The 27677-nt window shown below is 36.8% G+C and overlaps 1 protein-coding gene across 13 annotated transcripts in view; it reads left to right on the forward strand.

Moving 5' to 3' along the window:
* The window catches only part of LOC118667076 (spermatid perinuclear RNA binding protein), a 142014-nt gene that overhangs the window by 89395 nt on the left and 24942 nt on the right, over nt 1-27677 (forward strand). For all 13 annotated transcript variants that reach the window (XM_036329710.1, XM_036329716.1, XM_036329721.1 and 10 more), the window contains exons 6-15: nt 4976-5067; nt 5564-5659; nt 6769-6880; nt 7527-7624; nt 7851-7962; nt 14788-14880; nt 15566-15765; nt 21116-21274; nt 25227-25361; nt 25555-25695. In XM_036329710.1, coding sequence (XP_036185603.1) covers nt 4976-5067; nt 5564-5659; nt 6769-6880; nt 7527-7624; nt 7851-7962; nt 14788-14880; nt 15566-15765; nt 21116-21274; nt 25227-25361; nt 25555-25695 — 1238 coding nt within the window. The remainder of the gene's footprint in view (nt 1-4975; nt 5068-5563; nt 5660-6768; nt 6881-7526; nt 7625-7850; nt 7963-14787; nt 14881-15565; nt 15766-21115; nt 21275-25226; nt 25362-25554; nt 25696-27677) is intronic.

The raw sequence follows: 27677 nt of genomic DNA on the forward strand, positions 1-27677 counted from the left end.
CTACTTACATTTCCATATTCTAACCCTTTACCTGAAGGTCCTATAGAATAACCCTTCCCCTTTACTACATGCTTCCTGCTAAAATAAAAAGCACAGACCTTGGTGTCTGGCAGTCAGTTGTTCAATTCTTAATTCCATTCGTTACTATTTCTGTGTGACCTTGGGGCAGATTTCTTAATTTAAAAATGTGGATAATAAATACTTCAGAAAGTTGTTTGAGGTTAATGAAAGGAGTTCATGTAATGTGACCTATACAATACTCAGCACAAAGTAGTTGCTCAGTAAATAGTGGTAGCTTATGAAAAAGATTCATAACACAAGCTTACTTACTCAAACTGCCGTGAGCTCACAGTGATAATGTGTACATAATGGGTCTGAAGAACTGAACCTAAAGCCCCATTGAAGTGCAGCATTAGAATTGGTAATTTGTACTTGCTACAGTGCTAATGGCTTGCGTATTATATAGCTTATGATTCATTGAGGGCAGGTATCTTTTTCTCTACCCTGATCCTGTCCCTCTAGCACCTAAGATGGTACCTAATACATAGTAGGCAATTTAAGAAAATCTGTCCGATGAATTTTTGTAGCCAGCATATTGTTTGATTAAATAGGACTGTCTAGTACAGTGGTTCTCAACCTTCTGGCCCTTTAAATACAGTTCCTCATATTGTGACCCAACCATAAAATTATTTTCGTTGCTACTTCATAACTGTAATGTTGCTACTGTTATGAATCATAATGTAAATATCTGATATGCAGGATGGTCTTAGGCGACCCCTGAAAGGGTCGTTCAACTGCCAAAGGGGTCGTGACCCACAGGTTGAGAACTGCTGGTCTAGTATGTAAGAAGCATTAACATTGGGCATGTCAGAATTCAAGCTCTGTCAGGGTATAAAATAACTTACTGTTTTATTAGCAGTTTTTCATATGACTCATTTTAACCGTCAGAACAGCCCTCTTGGGTAGATAATTGCCCTGTTTTATAAATGAGAAAGTATCACATTGGACCCAGCTCTTATAAGTCCATTGTGCTGTCCACGCTCCCATTGCTGTCAAGGATGAGTGTAGGAGCGTCTTAGCTGATTGGGTTATTCTGAGCTTCATACAGCCTCAGCTTCTTTTGGTGTTTGTGATTTTAAACAAGCAGTTTGTTTGCTATGAGGGTAATAAATCAGCTGTTTATTCTATTTACAATGCAGTTTGAAACCAGGTGAACAGGGAAACGACAGAGTTGTGTGGCTTAAGTTAAGACAACCCCCTGCTCTTGGTATTGGGGAGGTTTTTAAGGGCTCACAGAGAGGTTGCCCAAGAGTCCCTTTTCACATATCAGCGCCAGTGTAAACTTCCGGTGCATCTTGACAAACGTTCACTGGCATACATCCTGCTAGGTGAAGGTACTAGATTCTTATAATCTAGAAATCACACCTGGGATTATTATGATACTGCAGGCTTTCTTTTCCTGCCTTTTCCAGTTGTTAGATCTAAAATCCGGTGCAAACTTAGAGCCGTTACCTTTCCAGTGGCCAACTGTCTATTAAGGCATTGAAAAAAAAGTTATATCGAGTGACATTTCTACCAGAAATTAGGAAAACAGTCTCTCTGATCTCCCTTAGTGCTGCGTTTACCTGTGTACTTTATTGTGGCCTGATGTTTTGCATGGATAGCGGTTTGAAGCATAATGTCTGCTCTCCACAGAGCCTCAAGGAATTGAGAGAAGGGGCTGCTAGCATATTTTCAGGCTAACCAGAACATTCTATCGGCACGTACTCAGTAGCTCAGCTTCACCCATATTGTCAAGGAGGCCTTCATGACGACCCAGCTCAATTATTTCACCTTTGAAGAGCCCAGGTTCCAGACATATGACTCCTGTTTACAGTCATGTTCTGGCTTTTCTCTATCCAGTGTCCAGGCTAGTGTTTTTGTTAATGGGAAGAGAGTTAGCATGCATGTATGAATTGAGAGAAACTGACCAACATTTCCTGTAGTACGGTGTGTTTCTGGTCACTGATCTAACCTCTAACCAAAATAAAGTTCGGCACAGTAGGGTTCTTTTCCAGTGCTTCCATTGTTCAGAATGCTTTATGTAGCTTCATGCCCTGATGCCAGGTTACTGAGCAATAAATCTTTACAAGCTGTTTGTTTTTTTGTGTATGTGTTTTTTTTATGGTTTTGGGGGGCATTTTTGTCACTCCCCATGCCCATTCCCCATACTATTTCTTTTCTTTCTTTCTTTTTCTTTTTTTTATAAATTCCAATTGTATTCTTAATTAGTTTTACTGATCAATGTAGGAAAAAATGAAATGTCTCAGAGTTCCATTGTTTCTAATTTAAAGACTCCAAGTTGCCTTTTATCAGAAAAGCTTTGCTTCCCCACAAAAATGAAACACTTATATTGAAGTGTGTTAAAAAATGTTAAACTTGAAGTTCTGCTATTAGAAGTAGTGGTGTTTTTCCAGCAGCAATTCTATGATTGCCACATTAAGTAATTTATTTTTCTCAATGAATGAAAATATATAAAACTATATGTTATTCATATATAAAGGAAATAGGAAAGCAGGGCTTACAGGTACTGGTTACCATATGAATGAATTCACATGGTTTTAAAATAAGAAACTTTAAGGAAGATAACATTAGATGAATTTCCTCTACTGTGTCCCACCTCATGAATATTGAAACATTTTGGATCTTTTGACATTTTGACTATCAGAGCAGGAAGAAACATAGCCATTCTGATGGTGATGTGAATGGGAATCTTGTGCAAGTCTTCTGTTCACTGCCTGCCCCTCCATCTTGTCTTAGTGGAAACTGTTGCCTCCAAATGTTGACTGTCTGTAGCAAGCTGATGCCTCTGTTGTTGTTTTTTTTAAATAAGAGTTTGTGGTTGTAATCTGACTTTGGAGATGAAATAATTTATCTTCATATTTTTGCCATTGTTGCCCTTTAAAAATATGTTTTGTAATGAGCATGAGATGTTATTTACAAGTTCTGACCATTGGATGAAAGTACCAGAAAGTTTTAAAGGGTTTTGGTTTGCCTTGTCTTTTCCTATCCAAACTTCCTCTGCCTCCCTTCTCTCTTGCATTACCTCGTCCCCCTTCCCAACTCCTACTTGTAAGATGATAGACTAAATCGAAGCCTGCCTCATTCTTAGAGATTGAGATTTTAAAAAATAAGTACAGCCCATACCTCCTTTGGGGATTACGTTACTTAGCACTCAGTCAACCTTTGTCATGTCTATCTTTTAAGATATTCTAATCATTCATTTATAGTAGTTTGTTTGATCTGGTATGTGAGCTTTATGCAGATGCTTGCATTGACCACAGTTAAACATTTCGACATAACATTAAAATGAGTTAATTGTATGTTTGTGTCATTATAAAGACAAAATTGAGCAAGTCCAGGAACGAGGTCACCTATGAAGTGAAAATCCATAGTATATTTGCTTATGGTTATAAATGAATCCACATTTATACTTTTTGAGGCTGCCCAATTTTTTAATAAAAGGGGGTAGTGAAATGAGGCCCTGTGTTGTGAATTTGTTGGCAGAAGTTAATGTGAATCAATGCAAATATCTGGTGTAGAGCTCACCGGGTCAGAAAATAAGTGTGTAGCACTTCAGCCTTTAGAATATTGCAACCTATAGAATAGCGGTCAACAACCTTTCAGACCTCATGGACCACCAGTGGTCCGCGGACCACCGGTTGGTGACCACTGCTATAGAAAACCCCAATTCTTCCTCTGAAAGATTTGTTTTCTGCTGGGCATTACGCCTTCAGTTTTAGTTAATGGCAGGCTACCAATTAGAATATATGTCATAATGGAATCCTGTAAATGAGGAAACCAAAAATTATCAGTTATCTGCCTCTTATTTAAAAATATTTACATTGTATCAATTAGCCCACACAGCATACTACCAATTCTCATTATTATGATAATGCTAGGAAGAAGTATTGGTGGATTTTCCTACATCTAAAAGTTCTTAAAGGAGAATGGTGAATCTGACTTCATTGGGCTAGACAAAATTTCTCCCCAAGAAACATTTGTAGTTTTTGTTTGCATTTAAATAATGCACCAAGTCTTCAAAAAGTGAAATCCCACTCAGTAATCGCTTAGAGGGAATATATTTGGCTCTTAAACTTGGATTTAGTATCATATGACATTTTTCTCAAGTGTGGATATTTTTCATTAATCACATGTTTGAATTCTTAATTTTGCTGCTTTGGCCCTCTAATCCAAATTTAAAATGTTAAGGCAAGTCAAATAGCTGTAATTAGATAGTATTCTTTGCTGCCTTTAAAAATTTTATATAATTTAGAATTGAAATATATTTCAGTGTTTTTCATTTTTGTAGTTTTGATAATTTTGGCTTAGAAAAGAAATAATGAGGGAACTCCAGTGTGACCCTTGAACAGTTTTCATCAATGGGGTAAAGTTTCTGTTAATGGCTATCTTGTTGGATAAGTTTATTTAGTTGTAAAAAAGTAAAATTGCTATACGCAGTGTATTCGTAGTATATCTCAAATTGATTTTATAAAAGAGCCCCAGTTTTCCTTAAGAATTGATTAAGATTCCTTCTATAAAAAATAGTTATGATTACTATTAGTCCCAGATTTGCACTGTTTGCACCCAGCCAAAGGAACAAGTGCTATGTACCTATTTTGTGCCCTTTGATGTTATATGTGCTTAATAAGATCCCAGATTGTATGTAGCAGTGATCATTGATTTGTTTATTGACTGAATGCCTTTGTGCTCCTGTTTACTTGTGCACAGAATGGCTCTGATGACTTTTTACTTAAGTAATCATAGTGCATGTAACTTTAAAAAAACAACAACTAAACCAAATCATGAAATCTTCTGGGAGTCTTATTAGTTAACTCAAATGCCGCTCTTTTAAAAAAATTTTATTGTTTGGTAATTTGACAGGAACTCCTTGGTCAAATTGTATGTGTCTCTCTCTATCCCATTTTTCCATTAGAAAAGGTTGCGATGAAAGATCCTCCAGACTTATTGGACAGGCAGAAATGCCTGAACGCCTTGGCGTCTCTTCGACATGCCAAATGGTTTCAGGTTGGCTCTTTGTTTTTATCTTACTGTTGATATAGCCTTGCATAGGTTTCATACTTGCCACTTAATGATTTCTGTGTAAATTATAACGTGGGGTACTCTACCTTATAGGGTCATAAGAGTAAATGAGTTAATTTAGGTAAAATGCCTAGTATGGCTTCTATATAGGTGATGTTTAATTATAATATAATCCTTTTCAGCTTAGCACGCTGAATTTCAAATGGTGGCTTATAAAATACAAACATGGGCGAGAAAAGTGAAAACTTTAGTGGCCCAGAATGGTGTGTTGTCATGAGGCTATAAAAGCAATTTTAATAGTATGCTTCCTTTACTTTAAAACCTGCTGTTCTGAATTATAATTTTACTTTATTTTTTAAATTTGTTTGACAACTGATTATGATTGACTAATTAGTATTCACTTTAAAGAGCCTATCCATGATCAGTGTGCTTAAATGAATGGATTTCAACAAGGATATTGGAATCACTTTGTTTGTTTTAGGCAAGGGCAAATGGATTAAAATCGTGTGTCATTGTCCTTCGTATTCTGCGTGATTTGTGCAACAGAGTCCCCACATGGGCACCATTAAAAGGATGGGTAAGTACTTAAATACAGTTAAAAAGCAAATTCTGAAGTAAAGTCAGAGAAATTCCTGTAGAAATTACATATTACTATGAAATAGCTATATTCTGAGTTAGCTGAGGTATGCATTGCCTATTTTTGTTTTGGAAAAAAATTATGCACCTTTTCATATGAATTCGTTTTTATGTATGTAACATCTCTCTTTTACCTTATCATATAATTCATGTTACAGAGCCTGAGATTTTTTTCTTTCACAAAAAGCCTCTATATCTTTTAGAAGTGAATGTCTTTCTGCACTTTGCTCTGCACTATTCACTACTGCCCATGAAAGCTCCTTGACTGGCACATTGCTCTTTCAGTGCTGCTTCCATTTAAAAAAAAAATTTATATATATATATATAGATTTCAGAGAGGAAGGGAGAGGGAGAGAGAGATAGAAATGTCAGTGATGAGAGAGAATCATTGATGGGCTGCTTCCTGCACGCTCCCTATTGGGGATCGAGCCCACAAACCAGACATGTGCCCTGACCAGGAATCAAATTGTGACCTCATGGTGCATGGGTCAACACTCAACCACTGAGCAACACTGGCCGGATTAAAGGGTCATTTTAAATTAGTCTAGCAATTATAACTTTCATATAGTATCATCAGTTTTTAATTTATTAAATATAGAGATTTGGTCCTTCATTTATTCTAATTGTAGTACTTGAGGCAGACTGTCTGAAATGAAGTCTTATTGTGGTTTTAGTGTTTCCTAGGTTATGTGGGAGATAGGGTTGGGTTTGAATATTGATTAGTTATTAGCTATTACTAACTTATATGAAGGCTTGTTATATTTTTATTAAATCAGTTAAGTGACCACAATTTCTTAAGTGATCTTTTCAGGGTAACTCAAGTTTTATAACAAAATGTCTTCTGAATATATTATCTCAAAAATGGTAGATTTAAAAACACTAGCTGGGTTAAAGGTTAATAAACAAAGGGGAAAAGTTAATTGAGTCCTAAATCATAAATGGACTTTCATGGTTTTGGCCTTCATTGTAGATAGAAATGTCAGCTCACATTTAACTGGAATCCTTTTAACACTTGATGCATGTACTAATTTGTAATTTAATATCTTCTAGCCACTAGAGCTTATATGTGAAAAGTCTATAGGTACTTGTAATAGACCTTTGGGCGCTGGGGAGGCCTTGAGACGAGTAATGGAGTGTTTGGCATCTGGAATACTACTTCCTGGTAAGGGTTTCAAACTCTGGAGGCAGAAGAATCAGAAAAATCACATTTTGGTTTATTTTTCTAAATCCTTATTAAATTTATCCTCTGCACCAGAAAGTGATATGTAGGAGTTGTTTTACTTGGAATTTTAGCAAATAGGAAAGTAGGATATCTGTATGTTGAAATATAAAACTCTGTTTCAATAAATGTAATTTACGTTTTATATATACTAACATAAATGGTACTAATAAGATACTGTGTCTGCTATGAATTTGCTTTACCTTGAGCTCTGAATTTGAAAATGCAGATGTTTGGTTAAAATGTAATAAGTTCACTCTGTTTGCACTCTGGTGTTTAATTTGGAAACATTAAATTTGGTTTTATTTTCTATATGTAATCCCTTTAAAGATTTGGGATGATTTATCATGCTGTGTCTAAATTCTCAGAGTAAGACCAAATGTTGACCTTAGATATATGTGACTTCCAGTAAAATGAGGACATTTAGGTGCTAACATATTGAAAATGAGAGTGTCCTTTGTACTCCATTTAATTAAGCAGATGTAGTTTCTCAGTTTTTCCCCCTCTATTCCCTTTTTCTCTGTTAGTTTATTGAATTCTAAACTCAGTTCTAAGTGGTACTTGTGTCTTTCTTTTGCCTTTGCCAAAGGGGGTCCTGGTCTTCATGATCCTTGTGAGCGAGACCCAACAGATGCTCTGAGCTATATGACCATCCAGCAAAAAGAAGATATTACCCATAGTGCCCAGGTAGAAGATGGGGCACATCACTGTGATCTATTAGAGGGATATCATCACTTTAGTTTCTGAGCTTTTCTATTTAAACACTATTTTCTTGCCTATTGTTAAGGGAACGTTTCCATCATAACTTTAGTGTTAAATGCATAGTCTTTTTAGCTAGATGTTCTATGGCTTTATAAAAGGGCTTTATAAATGGCTGTTGAAATGTGAATAACTATAATCTTTTGTTCTTCAGCATGCACTGAGACTGTCAGCCTTTGGCCAGATTTATAAAGTGCTGGAGATGGACCCCCTTCCGTCTAGTAAGCCTTTTCAAAAATACTCCTGGTCAGTTACTGATAAAGAAGGTGAGTATAAAAGTGTTTTTATTGGTGTTGGGCATGGGCAGTGGTAGAGATGATTATGGGGTGCATGTCTTATTAGAGGTGAGGGAATTTAATAATTGTTGATGTTAACTAGACTTATTGTGGGATCATTTCACAGTATAGACAAATGTGGAATTATTATATTGAACACCTGAACCTAATATAATGTCTCAATTATACCCTAATTTAAACAAATTGTTAATCCAAGTCATGCATAAGGATTTTTATTGCTTTCCCCCCCTGACTTTCTGCTTTTCTGTCCCATCAATGACATCAGCTTGCTATTATTTACTCTTATTAGTGATGAACTCAGTTGACCAAGTTGGCCAGATTCCATTACTGCATAGATATAGGGACCATACTTTGAGAATCTCTGGTCTAAGAGAAGAGGTAAGCCATAAACTAGGAGATGATGTTATCGCTGTACTTGGAACTGTTACATAACCAAGAAAGAGAAAACAAATATAAAGGAAAAGTATATTGAAAAATCTAGGAGTATCTTCCATTTGTACTAGTCTGTTTCAGTGGAAAGAGCATAGATTTTGGGGTCAGTATTGCTTGGGTTCTAGTCATAGCCCCACTCTTTACTAGCTTTAGGTCTTGAGCAATGAGTTTGCTTTTGTCCTAGGGATGTTACCCTGCTTTATTGGCTATGGACAGATTAAGATGCCTGACTCAGTTCCTCGAATACAGCAGACTCAAATATGAATCCACTTACTCTCCTCATTATGCCCAAAAAAATATCCCCCCCCCCTTTATCTCCTGTTATACTAGAAGGTAGGATGTTTAACACCAGTTATTCCTCACCAGACTACCAGCCCTTGACCTCAGACCCAGTTTCCTCAGTTTTCCACCCAGATGTCTAACAGCCATCTCAAACTTAAGATGTCTAAAATCCAAAAATCTGTCCTTATGCTACCCCTGATCTGCTCTTTTCAGTCACTGGAAACTCTATCCTTCTATGTGCTCAGGCAAAAACCTTTATCCTTGAATCCTCTATTTTTTTCCTCCATATCCAAATCATCAACAAATCCTGTCTGTTTTATATTCAAAGTATCTCCAGCATTCAGCTATTTCTTTAACTTCTTCACTATTGCCTTCCTGGCCTAAGCTGCCATCATCTCTCAACTGGGTTATTGTAGTAACTTCTCTATTTTGGTTTTTCTGCTTCTGACCTTGCCCCATTTGTCTGTTCTCAACAAGCAATAATTCTTTTTTCTCTTAATTTTTCCTCTTAAAGTCAGACTCAAAGGAAGTTGCCTAGTTAGCACGGAGAATTCCCATGTACCCTTTAGTCAGTTTCTCCTATTAGTTACATCTTATATTCTAGAACTGTACAACAAGCATGTCAAACTCGTGGCAAGTGGGCTGCATGCCTCGTCAGCCATGAGTTTGACATGCTTGCTGTACAATATCAAAAGCAAGAACTTGACATTGGTACCATGTGTATGTATATGTTTTATGCCATTTTATTACATGTGTAGATTTGTGAAACCACCTTCACAATCAAGATACAGAACTATTCCATCTTCCACGTACTGCCCCTTTATAGTCACACCCGCTTCTTCTTAATCATCCCTAAACCCTGGAAACCACTGACTTTCCTCTATATTTTTGTCACTTCAAGGAGTTATACAGTATGTGATCTTTTGAGATCTCCCCTTTTTTGTTTACTTGTTCTTCTAATTACTGAAGAGTATGTCAGTTTCCCTCTGTTTTGGATTGTGTAGTCCCCTCCCATCCCCAGTGTAATGTCCTTATGGCCTGTCCAAGTTGTTGTACGTGTCATTAGATTTATTGCTGAGTAGTATTCTGTGGCATTGGATGAGCCAGACTTTGTTTAACTATGCATCTGTTGTAGGGAATTTGTTTGTTTCCAGTTTTGGTTATCACAAATAAAGTTGGTATGAGCAGTCTTGCATAGGTTTTGTAAGCAAATCCTGTTTGTGTGTTAGATTGGCCAGCAGTTTTCCTTTGTTGTAATGTTTTGCCTCTAAGATTATGTTGGTCTCATAAAGTGAGTTGGAGATTGTCCCTTCCTTTTTTTTTCCTTGTAGGAGTTTGCATAAGATTGATGTTATTTTTTCCTTAAATGCTTACAAGAATTTATTATTGAAGCCATTTGAGCACTTGGTTTTCTTTGTGGGAGGGTTTTAAATTATGGATCAACTTTACTAAATAGGTATGAGACTGTCATCCTCTTGTGAGAGGTTTGGTAAATTGTTTTTTTCTACAAATTTATCCATTTCATCTAAATTTTAAAATAGTTTTATAAATTTACCTTCTTTGGGTGTAATTTGCTATTTTTCCTTTAAGCCTAGATTTATGTGTATAGTACACACTTTTTTGCGGGGGGGGGGGGGATGGTATAGCCAAGGTGGAAATTTATTAAAGAACAAGTACAGACTCCCACGTGGGGAAGGGGAAAGAATCTCACAGCACAGACTCCCACGTGGGGAGGGGGAAAGAGTCCCTAGTACATGCTTTTGACATTAGTATCTTTATTATCACTAGGTTAAAACTATCTTTTATTTTCCCTTATTATCAGTTCTTTGACACATGAGCTATTTAATACACACACACATACATATAAATTTATTTATTTTTTTTGGTTACTCTTCACCTGAGGATATTTTTTCTGTTGATTTTTAGACAGAGTAGAAGGGAGGGGAAGAGACAGAGAGAGAAACATTGATGTGAGAGAGACACATCACTGGTTGCCTCCCACACACCCACCTGGAATCGAACCTGGGACTCTTCAGTCCACAGGCTGATGCTCTATACACTGAGCAAAACCAGCTAGGGCTATTTAATACATTTTTATTGATTTCAGAGAATAAGGGAGAGGGAGAGAGAGATAAAAACATCAATGAGGAGAGAGAATCATTGATAGACGGTCTTCCCTACACGCCCCCCTACTGGGGATCGAGGCCGCAACGCAGGCATGTGCCCTGCCTGAACGGGAATCGAACCATGACCTCCTGGTTACTGAGTCTACACTCAAAAAACTTAACATCTATAAGAATAAAGAATATTCTTTATTCTTTGTTGTCATTGCTTAATTTCTAGACAGGAAAAGATTTTTTAGTTACCACTTTATATTTGAGTTCCCACTTATTCTACTATAATCTGAGAACATGTTTTGTTTGATTTCTATCCTTTGATTTTTTTTTTTGAGACTTGTTTTATGTTCCAGTACTTAGTCAGTTTTTGTAAATGATTCTGTCTGAAAAATTATGTACATTTTGCAGTTGTTGGTCCGCATGTTCTTTATGAACATTTTGCAGTACATTTGTTCATTGTGCTGTTCAGATCTTGTACACCTATACTATAGTTTTGTTTACTTGTTCTTCTGATTACTGGAAGAGTATGTCCGTTTCCCTCTGTTGTGGATTGTCTAGTTCCACTTGCAGGTCTATTAGTTCTTAATTTATATTATATTTTCCATTTTTATAAGTTTGGATCTTTTATAGTTTTAGATTTTCTTCCAGAAATTCTTCTAGTTTTTATTTTTTACTTTTAAATTTCTTTAGCATTCTGATTATTCTTTTTAATAAAGTTTGTTTTTTGAAAGCTCCATCATCTGGGTCTCTTTTGGCTCTGTTTCTGTTGTCTGCTCCTTCCTTGGTTTTTGATCATAATATCTTGTCTTCTTATGTACCTGGTTATTGTGAATGCTGGAGACTTAAGATGAAAAAATTGTGGAGAATTTAAAGGCTAGAGTAATACTATCTTTCCCCAGTGCAGACTTATACCTGTTTCTGGGGGATGGTTAGTGACTTTGGCAATCCTGGGTCATTTTAATGTAATCAGGGAAGAAGGTGACTTGAAGTTAGGCTTCAGTCCTCATGAGATCCACAGTGGGGGGAGATTCAACAGGACTTCCCTTGGCGGTCCTCACTTCAGTTTTTGCCCTCAGAATCCTTACTGGCTGTTTCTGGACTTGGAAGATGCCCCTAGAGCAGTGGTCGGCAAACCACGGCTCGCGAGCCACATGCGGCTCTTTGGCCCCTTGAGTGTGGCTCTTCCACAAAATACCACGTGCGTGCGCGATTGAAACTTCATGGCCCATGCGCAGAAGTCGGTTATCAGCCTGGGCGAGTCTATTTTGAAGAAGTAGCTTTAGAAGAAGTGGGGGGTGTCGGTCTGTCAGGCGACGGGAGACACGGCGCAGGCGGGCCGCAGGATACGCAGTGCGGGGGTGGCGCGCGCGCGATTCATGCACGAGTTGAGTGAGCCAGTCAGCCAGCAGTCTCAGTGCAGTGGTTAGTGCTAGTCGCGACCGCAAATTGACAAAAGTACCTACTCGAAGCATAAGTTTACCTGTATTTTTCCAACCAGCTGCAGATCCTACAGGTATTTTTGTCATTAATTTAATAGAAGAAACAAGTATACAAGACGAGTGTGGATGGGAGATTTGGAAGGAGTTACTTCAGGAAGGCTTTTTCAACTTACTTACTTTCTTATACTGGAAGTGGAACTTTTCGATATTGTGTAAAAGTTCCTCTGATGAATTAGTGGCAGCTTGGGTTCAGAACTACTGCCTCTCCTCATCTTCTGCTTTCCTCTCCTCCTGGGTCAGGTAATTCCAACCACTCAGGCCTTTATGCTATTTCCTAGCATGTTCCTGCCCTTTGTACTGGGCTGTTTTCCTTGCTTGGGGCTCATTCCCTAATAGTGAATAGCTCATTCTTATTTTCCTTAAGTCTTCATCAAAAGGTCACACCTATCAGCAATACCTTTTTGATCTTTCTGATGAGCACTACAAACAAAACAGCAACACCTCCTCCCCTTTAAGCCTCTTATTTTTTTTCCATTGTGTTCAAAACTATAGGACATGCTGTAATTCCTTTCCACCACCTTGCATAAACTTTTTATTTTTTGCATAAACTCTTTGAGACATTGTTTTGTTCTCTTGTCCAGCATCTAAAATTATCCTGCACATAGAAAATTCTCAGTTAATATTTGTTACTGAATGAATACATACATGAAATTATAATGAGGATGATAGAAGTACATGCTTTAAAGGGTGATGATTAAATAAATTAATACATGTAAGATATTAAAAACAGTGCCAGGCATATAGTAAGCACTCTCATATTATTTTTAAAAATTATTGCCTCTCAAATGATCACTTCTCATTTCTAGATATTATATAGATTGAAAATGACGTGCATTTTATAAAACAAGCTCATTTCTACCCCCTCCCCCACCCCTATTACTATTATGGTTAGCCCCAGATTTACAGCTGTTCTACAAGGGCTGGGACGGGAGAAGGAAGCTTAATCCATGGAACTTCATAGCCGGAGGATTTAGAGATGAGATCTATGCTTTTAAGCATTTGTAATTTCTGCACAATCAGGTAGCAGCTTTTAATGTAACTTAGTGAACAGTTGAGTGATTGAGTAGACTGTGCCCTTTGAACTTCTCTCTCTTAAAGAGGGGACATTCTGGGAGACTGGCACATAGGGTTTTTTAAAAATATATTTTATTGATTTTTTTACAGAGAGGAAGGGAGAGGGATAGAGAGTTAGAAACATCGATGAGAGAGAAACATCGATCAGCTGCCTCCTGCACACCCCCCACTGGGGATGTGCCCGTAGCCAAGGTACATGCCCTTGACCAGAATCGAACCCGGGACCCTTGAGTCCACAGTGGCACATAGGGTTTTATATAATGCAGATGAAATACAGTAATAAGCAGATAAGCAGATAGTGCCTTCTGTAGAAGAGAACATCAAGATTTATAGACCTGAGCAGTAAGCATTGACTCAAGCAAGTGTAAAGTCAGTGTTTCCCCCAAGAGACAACAAATCTTGATGATTAAAGAATATGTAGTTAATGTTAGTATACTTACAAGGTCTCATTAGAAGTATCTGGAAATCTTGTGGCAGAATCTCTTGAGTATAACTTCCCTTTAGGAAAAACCCACAACCAGTTTTTAAGTTGAAGAGACAGAGTTCTTGATGAGCTTTTCTCTGATTGGTTTTAACCTGGACAGCAAAGCCTTTTGCCTGACAGCGTTACAAACTAGCTGCTTTACCCAAGAAATTGCATATCATTTAGTTTTGGTTCATACCCACTATGATGTTTCTAAGTCTTGTGATAGTTTTAAAGATACAAGACACGGGCAAAATATCTTTGACCTTCATTAGAGCACTAAGAAAACATGTGAAATAGCCAATGACACACTACCACATGGGACGCTTTATATTTCTGATACCTTAGAAACTCTTAGAAAGTTGAGATGAGAAAAAAGCTGAAGAAAACTTCATGGAAAAGATGAACTGTAAATAAAATCTTAAGTAGGGTTTGACTCGACAGACAGAAGAATATTTTATAATGTGAGAAATAATCAGATTTTCAAAAGCCTAAGATTTAACATGTGAGCTTTAAAAATTTATACAAAGTAATAAATGTTAAGTTATAGAAATACTTGAAAAGACATAAGTAAAAATAAACCCTAATATCAGAGAACACTACCTTTAACATTTTGATATATATCTTCCCAGACCTATTTCTGTCCATGCATAAACAGATGTGAATATATACATAGGTGTTTGTATTTGTATATATGAATGAATGGGAAAATAAATATTTATAAAAAGGGATAAATTGTTTCATAAAGATTTACTTTAAAAGTTTTTGCTATTACAAAATGGTAAATACAGTAATTTAATTGTTCAATGAAAGAGTACTATGGTCTTTGTGATTCCTAAGGTTTTCCTTTCTGAACATAGTATATACATTTGGTAGAGGAAATAGAATCATTGTTTTGACTGATAATGAATCTCTTGTAATTGTTTAGGTGCTGGATCTTCAGCTTTGAAAAGGCCATTTGAAGATGGGTTAGGAGATGATAAAGATCCCAATAAGAAGATGAAACGGAACTTAAGGAAAAGTATGTAAAGTCTTTATTCTTATAGATGTTGACTAGAAAAGACTCATAGTCTCAGGAAACGAAAATTTTCATAGTGAAGAATTTGATTGATTTGAATTGGGGTTTTTAGAATAGATCTTCACTGAGAAATTGATGATTAAATAACTTCTTTTGTTTCCAAGCTTAATTGCTTTGAACAGCAATTTTCAACCTTTTTCATCTCATGGCACACATAAATAATTACTAAAATTCTGCACCACACCAAAAGATATATATTTCCTGATATGACCAAAAAAAGGGATAACTTTTATTCATTCACACTGGACAGCTATTGTGTTGGCTGTTGTTTTTCTATTTGACAATCTAAGGGAAAAACAGGTCAATGCCCCTGACTAAATAGTTAGGTATTGTATGTTTTAAAAATTCTTGTGGCACACTGGTTGAAAATCACTGGTTTAGGGTATATTAATTTTGCCAAACGAAAATCAATGTATAGCTGTAGTAGTGCATATTATTTTTACAGTGATGTTAGCATAATAATTTAAGGAGTAATTTTATAATTATATGAAGTTATTTGTATGTTTTTTTAAAATTCTTCTTTTAAAAAATCTGATGAATTTATAGTGATCACTAGGAACCTACAGATGCATAGATTAAAGCAAAATGGTTTAATATCTGATCTCTCTCTCTTTTTTTTTTTTAACAGTTCTGGATAGTAAAGCAATAGATCTTATGAATGCGCTAATGAGGCTAAATCAGATCAGGCCTGGGCTTCAGTATAAGCTCTTATCTCAGTCTGGCCCTGTCCATGCCCCAGTCTTCACAATGTCTGTAGACGTGGATGGTACAACATACGAAGCCTCAGGACCATCCAAGAAAACAGCAAAGCTTCATGTAGCAGTGAAGGTACTGTATGTCTTTAACTTACTAGTGCTTTGCTATTTTATGTTGTAAATAAGGTGTTTATTTTCCTATATTAAATTAACAGAACTTTTTTTAGATTTTAATAATATAAAGAGTTTGTGATTTCTGGTCACAGAATTCTTCTTTGGTTGTAAAATATGTGTTGATTATACAAAATTTGGAAAACACAGAAGAAAAAGAAATAAAAATGTAAGTTGCATATTTCTGAGACAGATGATTAATATTTATATATGTTTTATTTATCCAATTTTACCCTCTGATTTTCTTCATTTAACATGTCATGAATGTTTTCCCATGTGTTAAAAGCTTCATAAATAATATTTAATGTTGTTTGAGTAACATGATATGGATGTAATATTATTTGTTTAAACATTTCTTTATCATGGGATATTAGCTATTTGCAGATTTTTTCTGTCATAAATTTGATCATTGTCTTTGTTCCTGGTGCCTTTTCTGTGTTTCAGAGGATTTACATAGGTAATATGTTACAGGATTGAGCCAATTAGTCATTCATGTAGGTTTGTAGAAAAGTCCTAAATATTGGAATCCCTCTAAGAGCACATTTGACCTTTTGTAGACATATGTGAAAATGTCAAAGGCCATGTAGACTGAAGATAAGTTTTTCACTTAAAAGTTCTGTTATGTAACAATCTGGCATAAGATATAAATGGTTTGTTTTCATGATCATTCCATTTTGCAAGAAGCGTTATTAATGTAGATGCAGATATTATCCTAGAACTAAGGATACAGCAGGGAGCAAAGTCTTAATCCTCCTGGAGCTTGCATTCTAGTGTGATACGTTGGGGAGACAGGCCACAGATATATAAGTGAGTAAGTTACATGTCAGGTAATAATAACAATGCAGAAAAGTAAGAACTAAGCTTTAATAATATAAAACGATATTTATGTTCTGTCTTATTTATAAAAGGGGTACTTCAGGTGTGATGAAATAGACAGAAGAAGAAAGCCAAGAATGAGGGAAATGGTGAAGCCAGGAATAAGGCTAAAAATAGTTTGATAATTTAGCTATAATGTATTCTGAGAATGAGTCACAAATATAGACCTAGGTTCTCTGGCATCTGACACAAAAGCAGGTGAAATCTTGATCCACTGTCTATGACATAAGAATGGACAGTTGATTATGAGAGGCACAGTTGTTCTGGTATAAAAATCAGGTGGGCATTCTCCTTTGTAAGAAGGAATAGCATGATATCTTTTAAAAGATGCCCATGGTGCAGAAATACAGTTTGTGGTTGTTTTGTAGTAACCTTTAATACTGTATAAACTAGAGGCTTCATAGCAAATTGCAATTCAGTAAAATTTGGGCGAGTTAGAGTGGTAAATTTTGCAATATGACAAGATTTAGATGCTATGTGTTCTCATAATAACCATTAACATTTTGGTATGTATTTTTCCAAATCCCCCCCAACTTACAATTTCAAAATCCAAAAAGCACTAAAAATGAAAAATACTTTTCTAAGTTTGATGCAAACTCACTTGATGGGAAAACCTGACTAGAATTGATGTGTGGCTATTTTTAGTCTTGATGATTGTATTTAATGTGAATATTTTATCTATTTCTTTGACCAAACATGGGGTAGCACCTGAAATACCACTGGAGATTTAGAAAATATATGGTAAATATATTGTAGTCGCTTTCTAAACTCTGAAAAGTTATAAATTCTCAAAACAACCTGGCCCCAAGGGTTTTAGGGAAAGAATGATGGGAACGCCCTAACTGGTTTGGCTCAGTGGGTGGAGCGTCGGCCTGCGAACTGAAAGGTCCCAGGTTCAATTCTGGCCAAGGGCATGTACCTTGGTTGAGGGCACATCCGAGGGCACATCCCTAGTAGGAGGTGTGCAGGAGGCAGCTGATTGATGTTCCTCTCTCATTGATGTTTCTAACTCTCCGTCCCTCTCCCTTCAGCTCTGTGAAAAATCAATAAAATATATTTAAAAAAAAAAAAGAATGATGGGAACTACAAAATATATGCTTAAAATAGGATCATGTTTTCTTTGTTCATCTAAAAATATATTGAGGTTTTTTTAATAGTTATCACAAAGATTGTTCTCATTTTTACTGAGAATCTAATATTTCATTACCACTATTCTACTGCAATGTCACTAATCCTTTTTTAAATTTATATGCTTTCTGTTGATTACTTTACATCTTTTTGAACTAGTATGATTCTCCCTTAAGATGTATTCTACAGGTAGAATTACCAGGTCAAGAAGAAAGCCCATTTGAATGGCCTGTTAATTCATTAAATATGTATTGAGATTTCTATTAATGTCAGGCATATATTTCCAAATTGTCATCCATAAGGTTATACCATGTTACAAGTTCTATATTAGAGAGTTTTATATCCAACATGTGTTTGTGAAAGTAGGTTCCACTTGATAAAATTCCTTGCATTTCTTACTCACTAAGCTTGGTGTAGGTTTCTGTACCTGTTATGACAAATCACACCGTAGAATCAAAACAAGAAGAAACCAATTTCTGCCACAAGAGCCTGGCTGCTCAGCAACAGGAAGCCTACAGTGGCCAGTCTTCCCTTTCCTCCTGCAGTTATTTCTCCTTAGAGTCCCTCACAAGTAACACCTGTAGGGACAAAAGCAGCCGTATTTCATGGAAAGAATCTTATTCATTATGGAAAAAAGATCAGTTAGAAGGGGACACGAAGTGAAGGCTCTTTGGAGAGGTTCTGGGAGCTATCAGCTCTCTATGAGACAGAAGCCATGAATGGGACTTTGTTTTGAGTAGAGAGCCGTGGGGTAGAATGTGTTTTTATGTGTTTTCACTCTTGGCCTCTAGTCCTTTAGGGTGTCATCTTTCTCAGTCTCAACCCCCTATCATGAGAAAAAAAAGGCATGATTACACTGGACTTCCCAGTCACCTTATTTCCAGGACTCATCTTGTGAATTTCAGTTTATTTGATGTGTTTATTAGGTTGGATTTGTTAGCTAGACATCTGAAACCCACCTTTCTTTGGTATAGCAAATTTTTGGCCTTAATTTTCATTTCAAACAAACTTTCATTCCAGAAGTCTGAGGACTCTTCACCTTTTATTTTTATAGCATATACCAGTTAATCTTTTTTTTAAAATTTTATTTTATTGTTTAAAGTATTACAAATAGTAGTACATATGTCTCCTTTTTTTCCCCATTGACCTTCCCCCGGCCTCCCCTACCCCCCGGCACATGCCCTCACCCCAGTTAATAATCTTTGAATTATGTATTCCTAGAAAATTACTTAACTTGAAATTTTTTGTCAGTTGAGCTGCATTGCAAGTATTCTGTGTCCTTTGATATTATTTGTCAGTTATATAAACAATTTATGAATGTATTGAAATAAGTTACTATAATAACAGGTAAATAAATGACTTTGACATCTGAGAAAAGGGCAGAGAAATGGTGCTAAGTAATGCGCATGAGGCTATTTTAACTGTCTGTTTTAAATGGGGGGGAACTGCATGTCTCTATCTAGATTTTATTGGAATAAACCAAATTTACTTGTGACTCTGGCTTTTGACTTGCAGCTTGTTAGCGGGTGTTAATTCCAGGCTAGTAACTGTTCTCTCAGGGATGTGATTTCTCGGGAAGAACATATTCATTCTCAGGACTCAATGGAGCATGCATTTTCCTCAGAAAGCATTAATGAGGTTGTAACCAAATGATGTGAGTGTGTGCTCAGTGTCAAGACCTACCTGACCACTTTTAGAACTCAAGATGTTAAAAAAAGGGGTCCTTGGCTTTATTCCCAATTAATACAAGGAATTTATTTGTGATTTCAAGTGTTCAACAGAATGCCAGATTTTCCATATGAATTGAGTGAATTAATTTCAAGTTCTCTTGTACAGAGTTCTTAGGCTCTTTTTTGTTTAGTGGTACTACCTTATCTATATGGCTTAGTCCGTCATATCAGATGGCATTGTTTATAAAGGCTGGGCTGCCAGGCTGCTCATTTGTGTGATTATCAGAATAGTTTATTTTTATTTATGGTCTTTTTAAAGCCAACTTTATTGAGATATAATTTATATGCAGGAAAGTTAATCATTTACTGAGATTATGGTTTTTGGCAAATGTTTATAAGCGTGTAACTACCACCTCCATCAAGATATAAAATATTTTGTCTCATCCAGAAAGTCCTCTCATGTCTCATAGTAGTGCGTCTCCCTTGCCACGCCTCTAGCCCCTGGCATCCTCTAATCATTTTTCAGAATAGTTTTTTTGAGAGACACCTGTTAGGTATAGCTGGGAATTGTACAGAAATACAATGTGCTTTTATGTTCCAGCAACTTAAAACATTAGTCAAAAGCTAAAGCAAATACAGGGATCTTTAGGAACCTCTCTCGTTATTTTCTGATATAAACCTTTAAATTAGTAACTGACAGTGCCATATCAACCTGTTTAAAAGAGGCTTATGCAAGTGCTGGTGAACGTATTTCTCTCGTAAACGGAAAAGCAGTGTCACCTGGAAGGAGGTTTTAAAAGGCGCGCGCGCGTTTGTGTGTGTGTGTGTGTGTGTGTGCGTGCGCGCACAGAGCTCTGAAAACGTTATTTTATAAAAGATAAGAAATGCCAGGCATTGACTGGAACTTTAGAAGAATGAACATTGGAGGAAGCCAAGCCATAACCAATTCTTGTGAGGAAGGGGTGGAAATACAAACCTGAAATTGTTCCTGGTTCACTTCTTATAGAGACTGAACCTAAAGACTGAATGCTTCCTTTCAGGGCTCACTTATGGTTTTAGTTAAAAGCAAAGAGGCCAATAGGAGAAAGGTTCAGATGTTATTTTGTAATTGACTGGAAAATTGGTTTCAAGGTAAAGAAAGCTTCTTGATGGCCTTTTTGTGCTAATTTCTCCTAATGGGTTGGATCATAGAATTTAGAGGTCAACTAATCAGTCTTCCAGTCTTACAAATTGGAAAATTGAGGACCAGAGGAGAAATTCAGGATTAGACACTCCTGTTTTTTCTTTTCTAGTCCAATGTACGGTTTTATGTTTCCCCTCACCTCATTAATTGAACTTGGCTATTTTCTCTATCTCTTACTTCCAAATTAAATGAACCAGGAGCAACCTCAGGTTTTCATTTCCATCATCCTTTATTTAAACCTAATTACTCTGTGGAGGCTTTTCCCATTTTTATGGTGATACCCTGGTAGGTAAAACCAAGGATTTGTATATGTATTTAGTACCATCTTGCTCTTCCTACAAGGTAGTTAATAGATTCAAATGTTGTGGATTTGAAATTCTTTTCTTTAATATTTCATCTATTCTCTGTGGTTTCTGTTGTTTGAATAACACTGAATCTTAATGTAATCTGTACAGGTATTGCAGGCAATGGGATACCCAACAGGCTTTGATGCAGATATTGAATGTATGAGTTCCGATGAAAAATCAGATAATGAAAGCAAAAATGAAACAGTGTCTTCAAACTCAAGCAATAATACTGGAAATTCTACAACTGAAACCTCCAGTACCTTAGAGGTATATTTATACATTATTTTCCTTAGGGAAAAAAAAAATTCATTATAGAAAACTTGAAAAATATAAATAAAATAAAAAAGTATATATAAATGGATATATTCCAAAGGCAGATATTATTAATATTTTGGTTTATTTTCATCCAGCCTTTTTAAATAACATTTTAATTTTTTTTAAATTCTCACTTGATACTCCCCCTCCCCCCTTTTTTTAAAGAGAGAGTGGAGTGGAGGGGAGGGAGGGGGAGAGACAGAAAGAGAAACATCAATGTGAGACAGACACATGAATTGGTTGCCTACCGCATGCATCCCAACTGGGGAGGGCATTTAACCTGTCACCCAGGTACGTGCCCTTGCCCGAGAATTGAACCCTCAACCCTTTGGTGTGCAGGCTGACACTAATTATTGAGCAACACTGGCCAGGGCTCTGTAAGTATTTTTATGAGGACATTTTTATGCAGTTTTACATCTTGTTTTTCCCCCCACTTAATTCTAAAAATAACTGTAAAAAGCCCTGGCTGGTTTGGCTCAGCTGGTTGTAGCATTGTCCTATGTACCAAAAACTTACTGGTTGGATCCTGGTCAGGCATAGCCTGAGTTGCAGGTTCCATCCCCGATGGGGGCACGTACAGGAAACAACCGATTGATGTTTCTCTCATACACCCATGTTTCTCTCTTTCCTTTCCCCTCTCTCTCTAAAAGAAAATCAGTAAAAACATATCCTCACATGAGGATTAAAAAAAAATTTTAAATCTGTGAATGTACTGTGTACTGCACAACATGTTTAACTAGCAGTTCCCTTTTGCTGCATTTCCCAAGTATATTAACTATAACTGTAGAGCAGAGAAACAGAAGATCTAGTGGAAGAAATATAGGATTACTTGAAGTTGTGCTAAGCTGAAGCAGTGGGTTATCATTGAGTTGGAACGGCTCTGAGAAAGGCATATAGCTTGACCTATTATGTTCCTTAGACTCTGGGGAAATCCTGGCCTGTGAGCTTATTAAAACAGAAAGGGGCAGAATCCAAGCAATATATTCACAGCATATTTGGGAATTCATGGAGCCCTTGTTTATTGCATTCTGCATAAGGAAAATTGGCTTTCAAGTAACAGCAATAGCTTACATTAACATTTAAAAATTGTCATTTCTAAGAATGCATATTTATTAAGGACTAAACTCTTCTTAGTACCTGCTTACTACCAGTTGCTGAAGACATGTGTCCAGAGCCTCAAGATGACCTCAGGCTAGAAGGGCAAAAGACATGTTTATAACTAATTATACTGTAATGTGATAAAGCTCTGTGATTGCAAACTGAATATAATGATGTAAAATCTCCAAGTAGGAAATGATTGAAACTTATACACATGTGAAATTAAAGGAAGTAAAATGTGAGCTAGGTTTTAGATGATGTGTAGGATTTTTTAGGGAAGAGATAGAAAGAAGGCATTCTAGGTCAGAGGACTAGTAGGTATAGAGGAGTTGTGAAAGGAAATGTTTAGAAGCACCAGGTGGGCCAGTAAGGAGGGCCTGATAGGGACTGAAGCCTGTAAAAAACCATGTTGAGGATAGTAGACATGGTACCTGGCTTCTGAGAAGACTAGTCAGTCATTCACAAGTGGTAGTCACAGGCAGAGCAAGATGTTTTGCTGGCAGTTTTTGAAATTCTAAGAAGAGAAAGAGCTCGTTAATTATGAGGCTCAGACCTTTAAGTTGGGAGGCAATTAGGAAGGAAGAGTGCAGTGTGGCTGCACTAATAGCAGTCACGAGTATATGGAGCTTTTGGTAGTGAATACATCACTGCTTTGTTTCTGTGTGATGTAGTAAGGGGGGGGGGGGCGACACAAAGCCCTATTCTTCATTGAAGTAGGAGTAACTGATTAGAATGCAAATATTTTTATATCTTGACTTATTTTTATAAAAGTGATTTCAGATTTGGGAAGCAGAATGAGATTACCATAGACTAGTTTTTTAAAAAATTATTACCTTTTAAAGCTGGAGACTGGAAATGTAGATTATAAAAGCTCTTCAAAAAGCATATTTATTACAAAAGACTCAGAAATATTTATTTTAACTTGTCTTTAAAAAGAGTTCAATGTTTCACTTCTACAGCATCAACCACTTACCAAATCAGCGAGAATCTTGCTGTCCATTAGGTTTATATACATAATAATTCTTTTGGGCATTCATTTCTTTTTCAGCATTTTTTTAAAAATTGATTTCAGAGAGGAAGGCGGGGGGGGGGGGAGAAACATCAATGATGAGAGAGAATCATTGATTTGTTGCCTCCTGCATGCCCCCTACTATGGATCTAGCCCACAACCCAGGCATGTGCCCTTGACTGGAATCGAACTCAGGACCCTTCAGTTCGCAGGCTGACACTCTATTCATTGAGCCAAACCAGATAGGGCTTTTTCAGCATTTCTTGAGCAGTTACTGTGGTGGAATTAAAGACATGATCTCTAACCTCAAAAAGTCCTCAATCTTTGGGTCTTCCTCAAAATCATAGTTGTAGTATTTTGTGGTTTGTTTTACTTTTGGTGCTAACTTCACAATTTGAGCCTTCACACTCTTACGAGAATTACTTTTCTTCCCTTGACTCTTACCTTTTATAAAGTCAGTTCTTTCTATCATTCCTAGAGTAATTTTTTACAACGCAAATCTAATTATGAACTTACCCAGATGAAAGTCTTTTAGTCTTTCCACTGTCTATGATACAGGCAACGCCTGTGTGCCTGATACACAGTGATTAGGATCTGGCTCCAGTAGGGGTATTTGCAGGGTGAGGTTCTGCCTTATTCTTCTCACCCCTTCATCCAGCCAACTGAACCTCCTGCCGTTTCTTCTGTCCAGATGCCTTTCTCCTTTGTTTCCCCCTTAGGATGGTCTGGCACTTCGCTCCCTTTTATGGGTAGGTTCACAGTGTCACTTCCAGGGAAGTTACCCTGATAGCCCTAGAAAGTGATTCTTTCTATTGTGTTTCCATAATTTACATCTCATCTGTAATATACATTGTTTTACAGTGATTATATCTGTCCCTCCCACTGCACGATAGCTCCTTGCAGACAGGGAATGACAACTTTTATTGTTATTTTAAAATTTCAGAATCCATAGTTTATAGCCCATTGTTTTGTTTTGTTTTTACTTTAGGTACCCTTAAATCTCTTTAGAGATTCTGAAAGGTGTGAATGGGCATTTTCTTCCAATCTCCTAAATTGAGTTATTTTTTCCTAATCCTAACGATGAAAAAACAATGAACACTCACTTGAATCTCAACAGTTCTATCCACTTTGTTAGTAATTTAGATTATTATTCTTAGACCATGAACACAGATCAGACTCAAGAGTACGATGTACAGTAGGTCCTCGGGTTACGTTGGAGATCCGTTCCTACGGCGCGACGTAAGGCGATTTTCACCATAAGTTGGAACCCACCTACATAAGCACCTCCGTCACTCCCATGGAGCACATACACAGCAGTAATTAAGTGAAACAGTAAAAAAAAAAATTTAAAGAAAGATAAAAATTCCTGACCTTTACTTGTGGTAAATAAATAATAAAAACATAAAGCACATATGTACATAAGTCAAAATGACGGAACTTTTTTTTTTAATAAATAAATGGGAGATGGTGACATAACCACGAAACGACTATGTCGAGTCTGACGTAACCTCAGGACTGCCTGTAATGGCAAGATTACATTACTCTTGAATACTCTTCTATTGGGACAGCCCTGCTTCAAAGTCAGGGTGTGCAGATGACTGCCTGACTGGGATGTTTACTGCTTGTAGAGTTTTCACACCTTTATAGATACTTTGTCATTTGTATATGGAGGTGCTCATGCACTAGCTCCTGAATGCTTTAAAAATACAATTTTGAGCCTCTGTTTCAACAGAGAGTATAATTGTATAATAAGAAATTTAATACTTTGGAATCTTGCTTGCTCGAACCTCCTTCTAGGTAAGAACTCAGGGCCCTATTCTCACAGCAAGTGGCAAAAATCCTGTAATGGAGCTCAATGAAAAAAGAAGAGGTCTGAAGTATGAACTCATCTCGGAGACTGGTGGAAGCCATGACAAGCGCTTTGTGATGGAGGTGTGTACCTAGATAGAAGCCAACCTGTTTTGCCCTCAGACACATAGGACATCCTGAGCTTACACATAATAGACTGAGTCTATTCTTGTGGCACTATTTGACTTTTGGTGTTTTCTGTGTTATGATCCATTTAAATTAAACTACAATAGAGGAATTGCATGGGCTAACTTCAGAGTGTCATTCTTGATTTTAGGTAGAAGTAGACGGACAGAAATTCAGAGGTGCAGGTCCAAATAAGAAAGTGGCAAAGGCGAGTGCAGCATTAGCTGCCCTGGAGAAGCTGTTTTCTGGACCCAATGCAGCAAATAATAAGAAAAAGAAGATTATCCCTCAGGTATGAGTTGAGCATTAATAACTTTGAAAAATATTTCCATTAAGTTTCATTTTCTGCTTTTGTGCCCTGTTAGCTTTTGTTTTTAGTATTTGTTTTTCTTGGATTTAGCAATCTTTTCTTTGGGTTAGGTTATTAATAATATAAATTGCCGGGGTCCAACCCCAGCAGGTCCAGGGGTTCCCAAAGGCGTAGACGGAGTCGGCGAAGAAGGAAGGACACGGAGACAGTGTTCAGTTGATCAGCAGCCTAGCCAGGATCTCCAGCCAGGATCTCCAGCCAAGTTCTGGTCTGGATCTCCAGAGAGGTTCTGGTTAGGATCTCCAGCCAGGTTCTGTAGCCATGTTCCCTTGCTAGGTTCTCCAGCCAGGTTCTGTCCAGGTTCTACAGCCAGGTTCAGTCACCAGGTTCTAGTCAGGTTCTCTTGCCAATTTCTGTAGTCAGGTTCAGTCCAGAATCTTTTGCCATGTTCTCTCCAGCGAAGTTCTTCTGTCTGTAGGTTCTGTCTTCCTGGTTCTGTCTTCTAAGTTCTGTCTTCTAAGTTCTGTGTCCTGCTGTCTTGTTACATCTGTATTTATACCAGTTGATTCAATCCTATCAATCTCTATTACAAAGGTTAGGGCGTTTCTTATCTCCATTCCAGGGAGTAAAGATTATGTAGCTTAAGCATGATTGTTCATAGTTAAAGTGATTAATTACTCACCTGGCACTTAGTTGAGGGGTTTTATTCCCTCCCTAACTTCAGGGGAAAATCCCTACCTGGGGAAACAACCTTTCTCAGAGAGAAAGGTTAAAACACATAGTGCCAAGAAGGTGAGCAAACATATTAAGAACAGTATGCCATATATGCCAGGTCCTTTGAAACAGCAAGGATGGACCGGCTCCCGGCAATAAATGTGTCAGTAGGTCCCTGTTCCATGGTTGTCTTAGGCAGATTATATATTGAAAAGAGAATGTTAGCATTATTTGGGGGCTTCAGGTCTCTCTTGATGAGGTGGAGTGTTAAGGGATTTGGACTTGAATGAGATGTTCACATTTGTCTGGTTTAGGGAAGCTGCCAAGGGGACTTGGGCTTACTTTCATCAGTCTGCAGATGCTTTTCCATTTCCTTTTCAGTTTTGAATTTTTGCAGCCTTTATTTTGGGTTTTCTGTTGGAGATGGCACAGTAGAACTTGACCCTGTGTTGTTTCTTCTGTTGATTGGGAATGTCAGTGCTGCAAAGGTCTGGAATTAACAAGATATTTGGAAAAGATGGCGTCCTAATTCCATGCTTTTGGATAACAGATTCTTCTAACCATTTTTTTTAATGCATTCAAAAATATTTTCTAGACATACACCATGTGGATGGTTGTGAGGGAAAAAGATACAGAAATAAATATGACACATTCCTTCGTGGAGAGTACTTGTGTAATAATATCTGAATATATTAGGTGATAGGAAAAAGCAATTAAAATAATTAGATTAATAGAAGGAAGCTTGGGTTATTTAAGATTGTGTGTTAAACAGTTTCTTTTACATATGCTAAGTCTATTATAGGACGGTAGAATTGATCTCATTTTACCGATGAGGAAACAGGCCACTAAGAAATTAAGATACTGTGTGTAGCAACATAGCTGATTGATGGTAGAAGTTCCTTTTAAAACCAGGGTCTTCTCCTTCCAAAGACATGGGCATTCTACTGTTGCATATAACATCTTAAAAACTTTTGTGTTTAACTTATTTTATTTACTATAATAAATTGCTTAAATTTTAGGATTCAAAATATAAACAAGTAAGACTAACTTTTACTGAGATTAAATTAAAAAATAAAGTTTAAATTGCAGAGGAAGACATGTAGAGAGAATAAGTGGATTTTCTTTTCCTAAATCTTATAGAATATGTTCTAAATTAGGAGAAAGATAATTGTTACCTTGTTTATTTTGGTGTCTTTTTCCTATGAATTACATCTTGTAATTGGCCAGTTCATTTTTGTGCTTAAAAGCCT

The sequence above is a fragment of the Myotis myotis genome, unplaced genomic scaffold (assembly GCF_014108235.1).
Source record: "Myotis myotis isolate mMyoMyo1 unplaced genomic scaffold, mMyoMyo1.p scaffold_m19_p_12, whole genome shotgun sequence".
Lineage (NCBI taxonomy): Eukaryota > Metazoa > Chordata > Mammalia > Chiroptera > Vespertilionidae > Myotis > Myotis myotis.